This window comes from Engystomops pustulosus, chromosome 4 (genome assembly GCF_040894005.1).
Source record: "Engystomops pustulosus chromosome 4, aEngPut4.maternal, whole genome shotgun sequence".
Lineage (NCBI taxonomy): Eukaryota > Metazoa > Chordata > Amphibia > Anura > Leptodactylidae > Engystomops > Engystomops pustulosus.
Window position 1 is genome coordinate 169,500,608 of NC_092414.1, and position 19,826 is coordinate 169,520,433.

Sequence of the window (19,826 nt, forward strand, 5' to 3'; positions counted from 1 at the left end):
TTCAATTCATTTAATATTCTTTGTGTGCCATAAGCAAATTCCGCTCAGCTATTTTGTTGCTTAAGGGGAAAATGAAAGCAAAATAACCATAAAAAATATGCACTGACAGCTACAAAACAAATGTAAATCTCAACAGAAAAAAATAATGAAAAATACATAGGTAGTTAGCAGCATTATTAAGTAATTACTCCATTTGGATGCACTTTGCAATTGCGCCATACGTGTTTTCATGATTGATGGGGAGGAATTTAACAGATGTCTTGTAATAAAAGCAATTCAAATCCAATATATTCATTAAAACAAGGCATTTGTGTTTTACAGATAAAAAATTACTCTTGGTCTTAGGCAAAATGTTGATGTGCTGCTTTTCTCTACGAACTGACAGAACGGGGAACTAATTAGCAAGACATATTTTAATGTCTATGTATTGGAGGGCCATTTACAAGCCAGGGAAACATTGCATTCTGAAATTCACATCATGGTTATGCTCTACACAAGTATTCACCAAAGAACTGGATAACCCGAATCTCTAACTTCTCCTGAAGTGTAACTATCTGTCATCTATATTGTAACGTGAATCTGTACTGAACACAAATCATGTTTTAAAATTACTTGGACTTTCGTACCATAAAGAGAAGTCTGGGATTAGAAATTATGTGGCTACTTCTGTCCAGAAACAACTTGCCAATGGGTGAGTTCTGGTATTACTGTACAGCTTTACTGAAATGAATGGAGATGAATTATAAATCTATGATTACAGGAGGCATCAGCCATTTTTTAATACAATATTATTAAATAATCTTATAATAATAATCTAGTTTCTCCAACCCCTTAGGGACGTGGCCCTTTTTCATTTTTGCATTTTCATTTTTCACTCCCCGCCTTCAAAAATATGTAACTTTTTTATTTTTCCATTTAAAGAGCTCTGTTAGGACTTGTTTTCTGAGAAGCAAATTGCACTTCACAGTGATGGTATTTATCATTCCATGCCGTGTACTGGGAAGCGGGAAAAAAATTCTGAAAGAAGGGAAAATTAGGAAAAAACTAATTTGCTCCATATTCTTGTGGGCTTGGATTTTACAGCTTTCACTGAGTGCCCCAAATCACATGTCTAATTTATTCTTTGGTTGAGTATGATCACGAGGATACCAAATTTGTATAGGTTTTATAATGTTTTATACATTTAAAAAAATTAAAACCTTCTGTAAAAAAAATAAATTCTTCATTTTACCATGTTCTGGCTTAACTTTTTCAGATAGCTGTGGGTGGTGTAATTTTTTGCGACTTTTGATGATGTTTTTAATGCTATCATTTTTAGAACTGTATGGCCTTTTGATCACTTTTTATAGAATTTTTAAATTTTTTTTAAAGTGGCAAAAAAGTGTCATTTTCGACTTTTGGCACCATTTTTCGTTATGGGGTTAAACGCCGGGAAAAATTGCAAATATATTTTGATAGATCGGACACTTTGGGACACGATGATACCAAACATGTTTATGATTCTTACTGTTTATTTGCCTTTATATGTGATCTAGGGAAAGGGGGTGATTAAAACTTTTACTTTTTTTTTACTATTGTTTCATACTTTTTTACATTGTTTTTTTAACCATTATTTTTTTACCATTATTTCAGATCCTCCAGGATAATTTAACCCTCCATATACTGCAATACTTAACAGGTTAACTGCAGTGATCGGTGCCAGCACTGACCGCGGCAGTAACAGGCGGGCGTCCTCGGTCGCGAAGGTGTTAAACTATAAAAGAGGTTGACTTTTAAAAAAAAGGACTTATGGTGTTTATCAAACTACAGACAGACCCAACATTACATACAAGATAAGTTCTTTAGGTTTGTACTTAAAGGGGTTGTTCACTTTCAGCAAACATTTTATATGGTTTGTGTAGTGAAAAGTTATACAATTTCCCAATATACTTTCTGTATCAATTCCTCGCAGATCTCTGTATAATGGAAAGATACAATATCTATCTGAAAAAGAGATATTAGTTCACATATAGGAGACGAAGTTAACAGTGTTTTTTGGGTTAGAGGGGCAAGTTATGATCTTTTTTTATAGATAATTGAACAACCTCTTTAAACTGGGATGAACATTGATACCATATACAGGTATCTTCATGTCATTGCCACTTATGGGGAAAAATAATGTCTGTCACTATGACTTAACTGCTATTTACTCCACTTACAATTGTCACATCCTTTCTTAGGCCACATCTTAAAGTACCCGTATGGTTTTTTATACTTTTATAATATGCGCAGAATCATTCCATAGAGGATTTCTGCAGCTCATCCACACTGTCACTAGAACAATAGCACATCATTGCACTGTGAAATATCCACCCACAGGCTGAAACTTCTAAACTTCAGTTTGGTGAAAAGAAATTCTGGAATTGTTCTCATATATTCTATTTATACTTAACTGCAATTTCTCTGTAGGGCAGTAAAGAGTAACATTGGAAAAGTACTTAATGCAGATAATGCTGTCTCTATGTGCAGTCAAGGTGAAACAGAACACAAAGTTCTCTCACTTGCATAAGTAGTTAGAGATAAATCCATAATTCACATTTTTCATAGCTGTGATTCGTAACAGATGACTGCAGTGACACCTTTATTTTTATTTTTTATTCAGGAACTGAACATTGTGTATTGGAATGAAAAATATGTTTGTTCCAAGCCATGATTTCAGCACCAGAACTGCTGGACAGCTCCCCTCCACAAGAGGCTTCTTCAAGTCTTACACTTTTTGTAACACTACTAATGGATTTTTAAGTCTGGTTGCGTTCCACCTTTCTAGATATGTACGCCTCAATATGACCGGATTTTCAAAAAACACAGAGATATGAATGAATCTGGTGCCCCTTGCACTGCTCCGACAGGGCGCACCAACTTTTTTTTTGGTACAGCTTTAACATAGGACGTGCAACACAATTCTATCGGACTTTGCATGATAAATGTGGCGCACGGTCCAACTGTATGCCAAAACGCCCTTTTCAGTGCAGAATTTTGGGTTGGGTCGGATATAGTGCAGCCGTGACGGACATTTTATTAATACAAGTGCAAGTAGTTTGCACTGAAAAGAATGTGCAAAGTTCTGACAGAAAACTGGCACAGGGACTTTACTAAATCTGGGGCACTGTGTCACTTCAGTTATGATTATAACCAAAAAATAGAAAAAAGGAAACAACAGAGGAAGACGCCTTGGATAATAATGTCTGGCAATTGTATTTCAAACTGATGAAAAATAGAGGTGCTCATTTGACGGATTTTTGCGTTCTTGCAAATAAATAAATCCAACCTGGGGTAGAGTAATATCTTGACATCCACACTGTTTTGTAATGTGCTAGGAATGTAGCATGTCCCACAGATCAATGTTCGAGTATACCCAAGGGTCCAGTAAATGAATTAAAGGCAAAATAGGAGCTTTGGTAGAGCGCTAAACAACACTCCAAAAAATGTCAGGTACACATGCTTTTTTGGAGTGCTCTTTAACGCTCATTGGAGCTCCTATATTGCCTTTTAGTTCTATTGTTCACCTTTTTTGTTATAAGGAGTCCACACGCCTCTTGTCCTGAGTCTCCAGGGTTTAGTCACACGACCCTCCACTAACAGATTCAGAACCTGGTGGGGGACTGAATCCCCATTGATTAAAAACTTCTGACGTGTTACCATGACATTTCAGAAGTGAAAATATAGAATTTTATTGAATTGTTAATGAATTATAGTATACTTTGGTATTTTCCTCATTTAAATATAATATTGTGACCTCTGATTAAGGATGAGCTGTCTTTCATGTACAAAGACTTGGCATTTAACAGGAAAAAAACCCCCTAAATGTTGGCATTTGTCTTCCTATTGATGTAAAGGAAGATTCAGTTTGCAATAAGAAGGCGAGATTGCGGTGTTTATTTATTGTAACATTTTATCCAGCTCATCCTGCAAATGTCTTTAGCATAATCTGAAGTGGCAAAGAATGATGAGGGGGTTATGAGTCACTCCTTTGCCAAGGCATCTGACAGAATATAATACAGAGGAGATGTCAGCATAGGTTGATTCTGAATATTTTATAATACTCCTGTGCTTGCTTCTTCCTCAGAGCGCATCACTTTGCAAACCATTGTATTGTTAACACCTCTTTCCTCTTCTCACCTTTCACTGGCGGCTTCAGAGTTGGGAATCTATTGTGTTTTCATGCTATTATGGTTAACGGTGGTATAAAAGTTTATCATATCCTAAATTGGTAAATTATATAATAGGTCAAAATATAAGTTTAGCTTAAATCTGCTTTAAAGAATTTATTTAAAAGATCTAAAAGCTCAAAATGAAAATTGAAATCATTTATACATTAAATGTTAAACCATTTTACTGTTTGAGTTAATAGATTTTACAGTAAATCATAATGGATTGACTTTTATTGATTAAAAAAAGAAAATAGTTGACTTCTAAAAACGAAACTATTTCCCCAATTGCAGTAATATAAACAGAGGCTAGTGGGGCTGAGGGCAATGGACTGGACTGTTATGGTCCTCCACTTCTTCTTTGTTGTGTGTTTGTTTCAATTTGGTTTCTGTTTTCAATAGCAAACAGTATATGACATCAAATAGAAATAATGGCACAACCTCCAGGAGTATCACATTCCTTGTTTGTATATAGTTACCAGACCATGGTTATTAGTGAGGCAAAATAAGGCTAGAGATATGAAAGGCAATGTGCAGCAATGTGCAGGGTATTTTGCCCCCTTAATAACCATGGTTTGGTAAGTATATACAAACAAGGAATGTGATACTCCTGGAGGTTGTGTCATTATTTCTATTTGATGTCATATACTGTTTGCTATTGAAGCCATTATGTTGGTTGATTCCTCTTAAATCACCCTTCTGGATATTCATCTTGACTGATGGGGCATTTGGCAATGATTGTTGTACTTGTTTTTGCTTATGGAATGTGATGTATTGACTTATCAGGGTCTGATACAGTGGTCTTTGTAACATGTATTGGTGTACTTTTTAGATGCTTTTAAATGTTGTGTTGTTTGGTACTTTGAAATGAAATAAAACTTTTGTATATATTTTTGGCCTACACACACTGTTCTTTGTCTTTTTTGATATGATATGGTACTCAAAACATAGTTTTAGGTACTTAAAAACCAAAGATATGGGCATCCCCCCCAGCCTCTAAAAGTGACTCATCTCAGGCAATAATTGACTCTTTTTAACTGATTTGCATATGATTGCATAGGTAATTTTTTAATAAGTAAATGGAGTAGTGTTAGGATACAAAAGGGAATACTATACCACATGTAGTGACATGTTATACCCTTCATGAGAGTGCTTTTAGGTGGTGTTGCTGGTGTAAATGCTGGTAACGTTGTATCTTTAGAAAGAATGAGGTCTTTTTATCTGAAAATAGATATATTGGACTGTTTCTTACAAATATTAGACAAGAAAATAGAACATACAGTAACTATGTGACAATACATGATACAACATGAGAAGTTTAAGGCCTATGCTGTGACCCAAAAATAGATTGAATCAATCAATGACCCCAAATGGTTTACAGGAGGGTAAAGTGTTCTGTTATTTCATCACAATAGCTTTATTTGATTTTGATTTTTACATATATCAAAAAACTTGTTTAATTTGGAAAACAAACAAAATAACAAATAACAAGTCCACTACAGAATAATATAGAAAGCTTTAAATTGAAAAATATCAGAGAATTATGTTTTCTGGGATGAAAATCAAATATTTGCACTTTTCATGCTGCTATTCTTTTTTTCCATTCCCAATATGATATACCGCCGGCCTTTAATGTCTTTACACACAACACACTCAAGAAAGATTCTGTATTTTAAAGAGTGAAATGCTCTATTAAATATTTTATGCCCCGCAGAAGTCCGCGCCACTTCTCTTCATGTTTTATTGTGAATGAGGAAAATCTTTCAAAGGATGTTGACAATAGAACAGTTTTGAAATGCAGATGTAAGACCCTGGCCTTTCATGACTTTGGAGAAATGAGCGAATCTAGATTTACCATGAATGTCATACAGGTTGGAAATTCAGAGTAGATTTTTGAATGTTAAGAAAGTCTTCGGTGGTGATTATTATTCTTAAAGGGGCTGTATAGGATTCCAAACACAGATTTTTAGAAATTGTACCATTTTTATTCTTGGCTCATCACTCGATGAGTACAACGGTTTGCCAGTTGGCTTGACATGAAGAATGGAGTTAATTGATGGTTATTTTTCTCTTTTACTGCCAACATTTAGGATTGTCCATTGAGCTGTACATCTGTCATACAGATGTCTAAAGCACCAAAGTAAAATCCAACAGATCACATGTGTTCACTTTGCACTACATAAATTTTATAGGCTCATTATAATAATTTTCCAGTCTGCTGCACATCCATAGCCTTTCCGGTAGTCCATTAGCTTTGTGCCTAGTAATAAGCCTGCCTCGCATTACTCAAGTCCTAAGCTCACAGCAGACTTGGCACTAGACCTCTGGAGGCTATGATCAAGTTCTACAGAGACTGTGAAGAGTTTAGCTGGACAAACTGTAGCCCCATTATTGTATAAAATGAATGCAAAATTACAAGAAATCAAGTTACCAAAAACTAATTTGACTTGCCCTCTAGAAGAAGCACCAGCATTAATACATCCCCTCCATAGCCTTCACATTCTCAGAGATGTATGTAGATCTACAAAGTTATGAGCTGGACCACAATGTCACTCAACCTTTGTCCACTCATTGATCAGTTTAACAATGATCCAAGCAACAGAAATATATCTCTACTTCTTTTTCATTATGCTTTCAGCACAATGGTCACTTTCAGGTGTTAATGCAAGGGTTTTGCTGAGTATGAAGTCACAGCAGGTGTTGACCCCCGAAGCAGAATAAGGGTTTAAAGAACCTTTTGGTTTAAAAGCTTCCCAGCATGCCATGTAGTGGGTTCATGAACCTCTGAAGCTACAGGCTGATAACATTGATGTGTTCAACATCAAACAATATCCCGGATCAAAGACAGAAGTTAGTTCGGATTCTCAGCAGTCGGGATCATTGTGTTTTTTCTAGTGGACTTGCAAATAATGGAGATTAGTTTTATACACAATGAAAACATAACATAATTTTTCTTATCATATTAAAATGTTTAAATGAGTTATTTAGCTTTAATACTTTCTGGCATTTTATATTGAGACGTTTTCAGAAAAGCATGCCATAGCAATGTAAAGAAAATGTATTTTTAGCAGAGTGTTATTAACGGACCATTGATACCTATTAAAAATACATATGGTGTAAACTCTGCAGAGATGTGCATTCTTAACAAGGATTATTTTTCCTCTAGTAACCTTCTATTAACACTGCTTACCAACTGTCTATAAAGACCATTAAATGGAAAACCCATTAAACATCTGTATTAGGAACCAAATAGAGACTTGTTTGGATACATTGGGGCTTATTTACTAAGGGTCCGCAGAAACGCACGTCGGATTTTGGAAATTTTCAGGATTTGAGCTGCTGTGACAGCTATTTGAAGGGGATTGTGTCTCACGCAATCGGATTTTGGCACAATCGACTTTCATGCAACAGAAGGGGGTGGGGGGCTGACATGTATGCACTTACATACACCAGACACTGGGAACAAGAAGGTAAACTCTGGCGGACCTGAGCAGGGAATCGACAGATGCAGGAAATTGGGCGCATGATCTTTGCGAATCACTGCAAGGTTCATTCTCGTCAGACAACGCACAGAGGGGATTACGCAGGACAGGGTAAGTAAATGTGCCCCAGTTTTCAAAATGATGTCATCTTCACACCCTAGATGAGAACATATCTGTATAACACTGTATACATAACACTGCCAATAAGTAATACATCTAGGAGAAATGGCAGGAGGATATAGAGATAGAAGAAGAGCTCTTAGGGTAGTATCTTCTGTTGAAAATGTCGATGGTATATGGTGCAAAATTGGATGCCTACTTCTTTTGGTTGTACAGATTAAGGCACAACTCTGATTATGGCACCAACATTGGTGTGGGTGATGCCACCTTCTTCATTTGTCAGAATACAGATGCCATACTATTTTTTTCTTTGGAAATGTGGAGGAGAGATGTAGGATGGGCACAGAGTACACAATGCACTATGGAAGTGATTTACAAGAATGGCTGTATTTGGTGGTCTTTGGGAGCACAACATATTTTGGGACACTAGTGTCCCTTAAATATAGTCAGTGTTGATTTTTAGCAGACCTCAAAATAGCAAAATAAGGTTAAAAGGAGAGCACATACAGTAAGTAATACAGAGTTGGCCAAATGTGGCTCTATTTTCATGTGCACATGTGTACTGTATAACGGTATTGATGCTGCAAAGGAACAGACAAATATGGAAAGGTAGGACAGACACAGATAGTGAGCACTAATGATAGAACCCCCTTGGTGTCCCTACCTAAGTGTCATCCTACCCTACGTGGTGAGTGATAATTGATGGACTTTCCCTTCCTGTACCAAAAGTGAAACACAGAGACACAAACAGGGTAAAAAAACACATAAGAGTCATTCAGATCAATGCCAAAAGGGAATACAGTACAGAATTAAGAAACAAATGGATACTCAGAAGACAAGCAAGAGGTCAAAGAATCCAAAAAATACAGAAACATTAGCAATCTCCAAAGAAGACTTATAGCAAGCACTGGGAATTTGGTAGACAAACCTCTTATGAGATATAGTACTGATCCAAAAGTGAGTGGATGGGGAATCTGCACATTAGGTTTAACTTAACTGTCCACAGCCGAGAACAAAGTCAACAGGAGGTAGACTGGTGTGGGGAAAATCAATTAAGACAGCCATAAGTGGAATAAGAGACAAAGGAATAAGAAAAAGGGGGGAAAAACAGAGGACAGCGCCTCTGGTGATAACGTCTGGTGATCAGATGATGTGGTGCAAAGACTTAGAGGTGCTCACCTCGTAGTTTCTTCGTTTTTATGCATGTAAGTAAAATCCAAAACAGGGGACGGCCTTGTTTGTGAGTGTGGTGATCTCCTTGGATCTGTGGTATATGTGTAGGGTATGTAACTGTTTATGCAGCTCTTACAGCTCTGTGCACTGGTAACCCAAGGGGTATATTTGCAAAAAGAAAAACAGTACAACTGCCCACAATCTCAAATATACCATAGAATATGGATATAAGGAACAATTTATTTGATTAATAAAACATTTATAAAAATATAAATATCAATAATACCTATAAAATGTATGCATATAGGGCCTTTTATTTTAGGTATTATTGATATTTATATTTTTATACATTTTTTATTAATCAAATAAATTGTTCCTTATATCCATATTCTATGGCCTATTTTTGGCATATTTGAGATTTTGGGCAGTTGTAAGCTCTTTCTTTTTGCACATGTACTTTTATACTGTAAGTAGAATTAGGCAAACTAGTGCATGCCAAAATTCAAAGAGACTACAAATGTACAGTCAGCAATGCATCTTCTGCAGTACTTTATGGCCAGAAGATAGAGCTGAAGCCCAAACGGTCATAGAAGTTACAATACCATTCTTGAAATACTTTTGTCCCTAAAAATAACTTTGGAGACTGAAGTATTAGGTATTCGCTCAGATATAGGATACATCTGTGGACTAGTATTTTAGACTTGTCATAAAAGTAACTTTTATAATAAACCATGTTAAAGCAGTTCTACAACAAAAGGGGAAAAAGGCTGCTTATGCCAGAAAAAGCTCCACCACAGTCCATGGGTTGTGCTAGATATTGCACCTCAAGTCTATGGATGTTAAATTTGATATATTCACTGCTTTTGGTCTAAGGAGAGATAATTTGCTCCAGAGGTGTATGTCCCCTCTCCTCATTCAAAACACATGCACAATGTGGCCACCTTTACATACTGATTTACAGGCAGGTCCCTACTTAAGGACAACCGACTTACAGACCACCCCTAATTAAAGACGGATCCCTCGGCCACTGTGACCTCTGGTGAACCTTTCTGGATGCTTTATTATAGTCCCAGATTGCAATGATAAGCTGTAAAGTGTCTGTTATAAAGTTTTATTGCTAATCCTTGGTCTCATTATAGCAAAAAAATTTTGAAACTCCAATTGTCACTGGGGCAGAAATAAATTTTGGAGCTACAATTATAAAATATATACTGTATATACTCGAGTATAAGCCGATCCGAGTATAAGCCGAGACCCCTAATTTTAACACAAAAACTGGAAAAACCTATTGACTTGAGTATAAGCCGAGGGTGGGAAATGCATTGGTCACAGCCCCCACCAGTATATAGCCTGCCAGCCCCCTGGAGTATATAGCCTACCACCCCCCTGTAGTATATAGCCAGACAGCCCCCTCAAGTATATAGCCTACCAGCCCCCTGGAGTATATAGCCTGCCAGCCCCCTGGAGTATATAGCCTGCAAGCCCCCTGAAGTATATAGCCTGCCTGCCCCCTCGAGTATATAGCCTGCCTGCCCCCTCGAGTATATAGCCTGCCTGCCCCCTCGAGTATATAGCCTGCCTGCCCCCTCGAGTATATAGCCTGCCAGCCCCTCCGGTCCGTCGCAGGCACCATGACGTCATCCGCATGCTGACATAATAGTGTGTGCCGATGCAGCTGACATCACGAAGACTGTGACGAACCAGGACCTGATGTCAGAGCCGCGATGGATGCCAGGGAGCGTCAGAAGGTGAGTTCACTCCTTGTTTTTTTCCATGACTCGAGTATAAGCCGAGTTAGGGTTTTTCAGCACATTTTTTGTGCTGAAAAACTAGGCTTATACTCGAGTATATATGGTAGTTCCGACTTGCATACAAATTCAACTTAAGAAAAAACCTAAAGAACCTTGTACGTAACCCGGAAACTGCCTGTATTCTTGTTGAGGGTGTTTTATGCTATGTATCTCATCTCCATTGAAGCTTTCACATATTACTACTAATAAATGCACCAACTTTTTTATTGTTTATCACCTATGCATGAAAAATGTTGTTTTTCTTCTACACTCACTCATGACCGTATATACCAGTGGTGGCGAACCTATGGCACAGGTGCCGGAGGTGGCACTCAGAGCTCAGGCCTCTCTATGGGCAGCCATGCCATCACTCGAGCGCAGAGTTCACCAGGCAGGACTCAAGCCCTATTGCAGTCCCAGGCAGTCCAGGACCATAGAAGGAAACTACAATGATAATCCAACCTCCTTCTCATTTTTTCTACTGTATTGGTGAAATTCAGGTGTTTTTCCTAATTCATGACATGCAATGTTTTAAGAATGCCTCAAAAAAGTCTCTTTTACAGAAGAGGCATAGATGACCAAAAAAAAATAATAATAATAATCACACACATGTGATAAAAAAAGTTCTTATTTTTTTGGTTTTAAAATATAGGTAATGTTGATTTTCAATCGCAAAATCTGCATCCAATACGTGTGTTTTTTAGCAGATTTTCTGCATGTATTTATTTCCTCTTTTTTCCCATTTCTTTTGGTTGAGGGAATTCTGCATAAAAACTACACATTGATGCAGATTTGATGCAGATTTTCACCCTCACTTCAGTATAAAAAAAATGCTGGCAGAAATATCAGAGGAAGCACAACAAAAGTAGCATGATCAATATTTTATTTTCTGCACCCAACAACAATTTTCCAGAAGAAAATAACACATAGGGCCAGATCAACTAAACCGGTTGTGTGTTCTTACTTTACACTGAAAAGAATGGGGCAGATTTACTTACCAGTCCCCACACAATCCCCGAGGTGCGCGCCCCGACGAGAATGCACAGCTGCCACGATTCACTACCAGCGTGCGCCTGATATCCTGCATCTCTCTCTTCCCCGATCAGGTTCACCGGAGTTCACCTTCTTCTTCCCAGTGCATGTAAGTGCTAGGCTTGTGACACAATTTAAATCCCGCAGTTTGTCCGAATCCATCGAATCGTCCAATGGACTGCCCCCTGATTTGTGTCGCATGAAAGCCGTCGCAAATGCGACACAAACCAATCTCATGCAACACAATCCCCTTTTAAATCCCTGTCCCGGCGGCACAATCCCCAAAATGTCGGAAAACCCAACGGAAATGCGGCCGCGGGACCCTTAGTAAATAAGCCCCAATGTCTACAAACTGCTCTTTGTAGTTTGCCTCCCTTTTCATGAATCCGTCTCAATCTTTGCAACAAGAATTTGTGTGCATCATTTTCTTTAAAGTATAAGGTGCCACATATCATCCTAGAAAAGTAGTGTGTATGTTGGTGGCAGGAGTCCTCCATCCAGCCATTACTAACACAGCTAAGTACTTATGATAAATATTGAATTTCCCTTTCGCATCTTACGTGTAGAGATCTCTATTTTATCCCTGAATCCATCACAATCCGGCTGTGTATCACTGGGCATGTGCCATTTCCATTCTTTCATTTATACTTAAGGTAGAGTCTAGAGAAGACAAGAAGCATATAGCTTTTCCGTATTAAATAATGAAACATCATCAGTTCTACATCCACAGCTCCATAGATTATTAAAGTCACTGCTGCATTGGTGAGCCATAAGTTCATAGTCTGCTCTGCACTCCCCTTTCCTTGTAATTTTCTCGCCCGACCCTGGGTTTCCCCCTGTTCTTGCCCGACCCTGCAACGTCCCGGAAGAAGCCATACAGGGCGAAACCCAAGGTCGGTCGAGAACGTGTAGCTGGCATCCCATATTGGAGTTTTATATGCGCATTTTTATCGCTCTTTTGTGAGTATGTTTTTAACCTAAATAAATCCTGAGTGTAAACTGTACTACGCTATCTGCGGGTGAATTTCTTCGATCTACAGCAACATATGTTGCATACGGAGGAGGTCACAAGAAAAACGCAGGAGTGTTGGTCTGAATAGCGTTATATTCTTATCGGAGGATTCAGGAATTTGTGCTGGAGGAGTGTGAACTGCTCTATTTTGTGAGTGACATATTGGAAGAAGAAGAACACACGGAAGCAAGAGAATTGGGAGCTCTGGTCAGAACTTATTTTCTATGTTTTACAATTTGGGTTTACTGGATCAACCCTTGACTGTTTGTAGCTCCCTGAGAGGTGTGCAGCACATAGCTGTTATTGCTGTATTTTTTAATTGTTGATATGTTACATGAGGACATGTTACAATGTTATAGTGTAAAAGGGATATGTTTAAAGGTTATAAAATCTAAAATAAAAATGTCATATATAGTAGTATTTTATTGGTATTCAGTAAAATGAGAGAATTAGTCAGGGTCATGTCGAGTACATCCTGTACATACAAATCACAGCAAATCCTATTTTTATTTGTCTGGCATTGCTATTAGCTCTGTTCTCCTTAAGGGGAAGATTGTGTCTTTTTCACAGTCCCATTCACATTATCCTTGACAGTTGTACCTGGCCGCAGCAGGCAGAACATTGAGTTTGATTCGTTTGGATCATACAACAGAAACAATCAATCCCACACAACTTGACCAGCCCGTCTTGCTCAATATTCTCTTCCCAGAGGCGAAAAGCATTAGAAAAAACACAAAAATGCACAGAGTAGGTCGAGGAGACCCATGACAAACCAGGAGGCTTGAAGACAAGAAAAGATATAACTCCTGACAAGCGGAAATGTCTGATGTCGAAGGCACAGGCTGAAAAGCCAATTCAATGCCAACATGAGACATCTTGGCCGTAACAGAACTGTGTCAGAGGCAAACTGCGTATGTATGAAACAAGCATGAGATGTGAGGAAATGTAATAGGAGATAAAGATACTATACACTGACAGAGCTCTGGAATAAAGCTTAAAGTGAGAGCCACGCGAGAAAGCGTCGAGAAAGTATGTAAAGAATTAAAACGGCTTAAGGCATCATTAAAAGGGTTGTCTAAGGTGTTTTTTTTAAAGACCATTCAAATTCAAAAAAATCTCTCCTTCCAACCTCCTGTAAATGTCAAAGCCAATCAGTGGCCTTAGCAGTCATGTGTCTTACATAATAGCAACCCCCAGCAAAGGCCGAGCGCCTGTACAGAGTGTAAAAAAGGACCAGTGAGGAAAACAGGAGCATCAAGCGCTAGAGCAGCCGGAATAAACAGGTGAATTTTATTTAAACTTGAAGGACATCTGCTACCAGGATGAAGGACTGTAAACCAAGCACACTGTCATACTGGTGCGTGCCGCCTATGGCTCTGTGCTTCTATAAGCTTCCTAAGCCCTTGTTTTTAAGAAAAAATGGCTTTAAAAATTATTAAAATGAGTCTGAAGTGTTCCAGGCTTTATTAAAACCTATGTTATTTGCATAATTTTAAAAGCTTAAGAAGAGCATAAGAAGAGCAGATCCTGCCAGAGGGGCATGTAAGTGTGCTTGGTTTACAATCCTTCATCCTGGTGGCAGATGTCATCTTACAAACTCATGACATGATTTTTAGATTTTTTTAGAATCCTGGAAAAAACTTTTTTTAAGCCTGCCTAACAATTTGTGAAATATAAGATACAAGTAGCTCTCATACTGCTTGGTTGCAAACGGTTGCACTTGTGTTATTTGACCATGCTGTTATTCTGTAATATATTTATTTGTTTATATATTTGTTAAGTGTTGTGGAACTTGTTGGCACTCTGCAAATAAAGGTCATACCTCTCGTGCTATTACATCACCTTCAGCAACTCCAGTTTCTGGCAAAAGTCATTCTAACATCATTATTACACGAGAGTGTGGAAGGACCATCCTGAAAAATTGTTATTGCTGGGCTTTTACTAGTAGTTGTCAAGAAGATGTAAGGAAGCCTGATAAAATCTTTTTTGTCAGGTCAGCATAGTTGTATTGCAGACAGGACCGTTCAAATGGAAGACCCGCCAAGTTGTGATGTTTATAGCTAGTGCAAGTGCTTATTTTATTGGGAGTGTGTCAAGAATATACATTTTTGAAAGCTGATGATTATCCCTTGCCAATGAATAGCTAAAAAACTAGAAATGCTGTGGACATGCTGTGATGTGAACACAGAAGCACATGATCTATGTGGCCTAATAAACAAGAGCACTTGATGTTGGTAGTGACCTGACCTGTTAATTTTATCTGGCTTAATGTTTCTGATGTATTTTATTTACCATATGATGCGACTTTATTGATCCCTAGGGGGGAATTTTTCTGTGCATAGAAATACATTCTAAAGAACTAGTGAAGAACAGGGGAATGGGAAGGGTAAAAAGGGGGGAATGTGCCGGAGTAGGACAAACCGACAGGCGCCTATCATAGTGCCATCTGAACCAATTCCACATCTTGCATTTAATAGATTTGGAGATTTCTTTTAGAAATTAAAAAAATAAATAAAACATTGACAAACCTTTTTTGTTGTCCAACAACAGTCAGTAAGATGCAAGTCATCAGTCCAGCATTGAGACTTTTGACAGTAGAATGGATGAGGATGCAGCAATAATTCAGGCTGCAGAAAGTCATTTCTCTTGGTGATACAGAAGTTAATATGATTTACTGAAGTCCAGGACTTCGCAAAACATTTCATATTTATGACCCCAAGATCATCGGTTTAATTTCATTCCATGATTATGAGATGACTTGTTGCAGTGCTCCTTGAACCCAAAGGCAAATGGCACTAGAACTCTTCCCTCCTAAAATGATTGTTACTTTCTCCTACTTTTATCACCTGGATATAAACAGTTATGGTCTACTCAGAAAGTTAAAGATGCCCTTTCACCACCTCAATAAACTGTTGGCATCGTTTATTAGCTGCCACTCCACTAAAATAGATGTTGTTAGAAGTTTCTAGGCTTGGGCTGGAGGAGACACCTGGGCAATACCCTTCTGACAGTAGGATCTGACAGTGGGGTCTAGGGAGAAAATCCCAACTATGCAGGAATCAGTGGAACACTTATTTAAAGGATACAAAGAGTTGGGGCAAACATTGCTTTTTAAGAAACTTCTTGCAAAAATCTACAATGAATACGTGTTGACTTGAGTAAACACGTTAACAAAGCACTGTAATGTAACTAGTGGATTTTTACATTTTAAGGCTTCTTAAAGGAGCATATTATCAACTATTCAACCCGTCTTTACAAATTGTCTGATGCGTCTTCACAACTGATAAGAACTTCACAACTGATAAGCTCTATGATACTGTGATACACCACACAGTGGGCCAGATGTATTAATTGGCTATGTCAGTTTTCTGTTATACTTTGATATTGTTTTTGAGCTTTCACATGTATTTAAGAAGTTCCTGCACTTAAAAGAAATGTGGCGCATGCTTGTTAAACTGAGTGCAGCAAAAAAGATACTGAAAAAACTGGTGTCCTCAGGTTAAGTGCAATCGGAGCATGTAGTGTGCGCCACATTATTGAAGACCATGCACCAGTATTCAATAATCTGGCACATTCTGCACATTAGTGAGGCAAACTGCATGTGATATATGGAGCTGTGGTTTTATTGTATCAGTGTGTATATAGTTTTGTAAAATGTGTAGTTGTAGTAACCAGGACTTTCACAGTCCTTCCTAACAGTTGTACAGATTTGCTTTTTACTCACAAATCCTACACCAAACAAAATCAGGAGACACATATGCGTCACTGATGGCCATTTATCCATATTATTGGACATGTATACTATTGCAATTTGTACATAAGCACCATGTGTATGAAAATATCTGTGCAAAAAAAGAGCATTGTAAGGGGTCATTTATCTTAGTTTTTTTTTTTTGGCTGTGTTTTTTGTGCCTGATTTATCTTAATGATTTTTTACTTTGTTAAATATGTCAATTAACTTTCTTAGTGCAATTTGCACCTTTTTTGTACCTTTTTGTGCCTTTAGCTTCCTACCATGTAAAAATCTAATTCCAAGGATTTTCTGGCTATGTCTCTAAATATGTTTTAAACAAGGGAATATGCACAAAAGAAGCACAATGCATCAAAGAAGGTGTCATTAAATAGAAAAAAAGAAAAGAAAAACTAAGACTTACTTTTATAACAACAAAAAGCTATGTTCAAGATCCAAAATTCAATATCCAGCTGTACATGAAATACTGTATATACCTTCTCTTTGTCCTTAAAACCCCTTTAAATGATGCCAGACTATGAAACATGGGGCTGATTTGAGACCCCAAATGACCATGTCATCTCAGTCAAACAGTCAATGAAATGAATCACCATTGTTTTTGTTACAGTGTTTTCTGTAGATCATATTCTCATTTAATAGTCCATATACCACAAAGCATAATTGATCCATTTATAAGATTTTAAGACTATCTTACCTGGTTCTGTGATTGTCAGCACTTTCTCTCTCAGCGTCAAGCAGCGCCTCTACCTGAGGATTCAGTATTCCACTATAAAAGGACTTGGATAGAAGAATTAAAAGTCCAAGGCAGAACTTTGCCCCCATTTCTTCTAACTCCTTTGTTCCAACCTGTAAGCCCTGCGAAGGATGCAGATGATATGGAAATGAGTGGAGAACAATCAATCTTAAAGATAAACAACTCGCACTGAGCGTGTGCACATTAATTGAACTGAGTCCCATGAAATCATTAATAACTTCTACACCTGCATTTAAATGCTCTTGCGACTGTTTGCAGATGATCGACCAGCGCCATTCATCTCATTGTAAAGTTCTCTGATATCTTAAACTTTCTTTTACTTACTTTCCAAGAGGATGAACACCAAGCAGACACATAACTTGTCGCCTACTAGAATAACAAGTACAGAGCGGGTGCTGCGGTAGTATGCCAAAAAGGTGATCAATAAATAGCAGAGCGCAAAATAACATAAGTGGTATTGGAAATGCACTGACGATACCAGAGAAAAGGTACTGTAAAATCACTTGATTAAATAAGTCTTATTGTGATATTGCAGTCTTATTTTGTTTGACAGATGTTTCAGGAGCACCGGCAGCAGCACAATGGCTCAGTGGTTAGCATTAAAACCTTGCAGCACTGGGGGCTTGGGTTCAAGACCCAGGGTCAACATCTGCATCTCTCAGTGTTTGTGTGGGTTTCCCACAATCCAAAACATGCTGATAGGATGATTAGACTGTGAGCCCAATTGGGGACAGGGAATGATTTGGCAAAAAAAGCTCTGTGTAGCGCTGCCTAAACTGTGTGGAGTTTATAAATAAAATTATTATTATTATTATTATTATTATTATTATTATTATAGTGGTCACATCCCTTACACCCATGGAAATACATCAAGAGGCTTGGGTTTCTTGATGTATCTGGTGGGTGGTGCGGCCGCTGCGCAAAACTACGCCAGGTCCGACCTGGTTTAGTTTTGTGTGAAAATCCACAGACAAAAGTTTGCTGGTTTCTCAAATGAACACAGGCACGGGGCAGGAACTCCCCGTGACTCCCTCCTTCAGTGACTGCAGTGCCCCCCTGTCCCCTCCACACCAACATGGTGTGAAGGTGGCATATTCACAATTTTAATCACAAATTCTTGTACTGCGCATAAGTTTGCAGTTATTTCACTGCTTCCACGCCAGAAACAGGTGCCTGAGAAAGGTGAAGGTCATCGAAACGGCCCACTTTGAAATTAACTTTCATCTTGGATTTTGACTGAATTTGGAGTACTGCTGGCTTTTTACATTTAGATAGATAGATAGATAGATAGATAGATAGATAGATAGATAGATAGATAGATAGATGGAAATAAGATAATACAATTTCTTCTTCATGGATTCAGTATTTTGCTTTGCTCTATGTACACTATATTTTATTAATATCTGTAGATAATGTTGCCCAAGCACGATGTTCACAATTTTACCACATTTGGGGAGCTACTTCACGTTTCATTGCTAAACAATCCTTATAAATACAGTTATTTTGGCCATAAGATGCAGGGATTCAGGTGTCCTGTGAGAAGGGTATAATACAATGAGATGAAAGCAAGTCTAATTGAAGGTCTCATCAAACAGTAGGTTGCTCTCTTCCTCAATTCCATATGCTGACACGAGGGCAGAGTTTGTATGAGCTCGGAATGACATGAAATCAGGATTACAGACAACATTCATTTCTTTATGGTAATGACATTTCTTTCTCATATTTTCAACTTCTTCACACAATGGCATTGCTCAGATAAGCCAGTTTAGGTACTTTGCAAGAGGATTTAACATCTTCTAAGCAATGTAATACATGAGGTTTTCTACTCTTGTCATCTACATTTTACCATTTCACTGCTACATACAGTTCATGAGTACAAAAAGTTAATGTTCACAGATCAATACAGAGTAATGTACATAAAATATCTCCATGCACCACTAACACAATGGGGCTTATTTAGTAAGGGTCCTGCAGCCGCATTTCCGCCGGGTTTTCTGCCGTTTTCGGGGATCGTGCCGCTGGGACAGGTATTATGCAGGGGACTGTGTCCCACCCTTTCCGATTTTGGCACAATCGTGTCGGCTATCATGTGACATAAATCGGGGGGCGGGACGTCAGACGATCCAACGGATTCGGACAAACCGCAGGATTTAACTTAAAAAGTGTGTCGCAAGCCATGCAATTACATGCACCAGGAAGAAGATGATGAACTCCAGCGGAGCAACACATGCAGGATATAGGGCGCACGCTCATAGTGAATTGCGGCTCAATCCACGATCGTCAGACATTCCGGATCGAGGATCGTGGCGTGGACAGGTAAGTAAATGTGCCTCAATGGGTCCTGCCCACTACTAACATTCATGATCATGGAGTTCTGGGTTCTGGGCTGACGCCTTCTATTCATCGCTATCCTCTCTTATTGAGATTTGATAAGTTACCCATACCATTGGTTCAGCAATTGGTTTGGACATTTCAGGGGAAGCCCTGCTATACCTTCTCTCTCCCACTATGTCCTATAATGAAAA

The 19,826-nt window shown here is 38.2% G+C and overlaps 1 protein-coding gene across 2 annotated transcripts in view; it reads right to left on the reverse strand.

The window, feature by feature from the left end:
- AGBL1 (AGBL carboxypeptidase 1) overlaps window positions 1-19,826 on the reverse strand; it is a 404,673-nt gene that overhangs the window by 126,629 nt on the left and 258,218 nt on the right. For both annotated transcript variants that reach the window (XM_072148535.1, XM_072148534.1), the window contains one exon: window positions 17,242-17,402. In XM_072148535.1, the coding sequence (XP_072004636.1) occupies window positions 17,242-17,402 (161 nt within the window). The remainder of the gene's footprint in view (window positions 1-17,241; window positions 17,403-19,826) is intronic.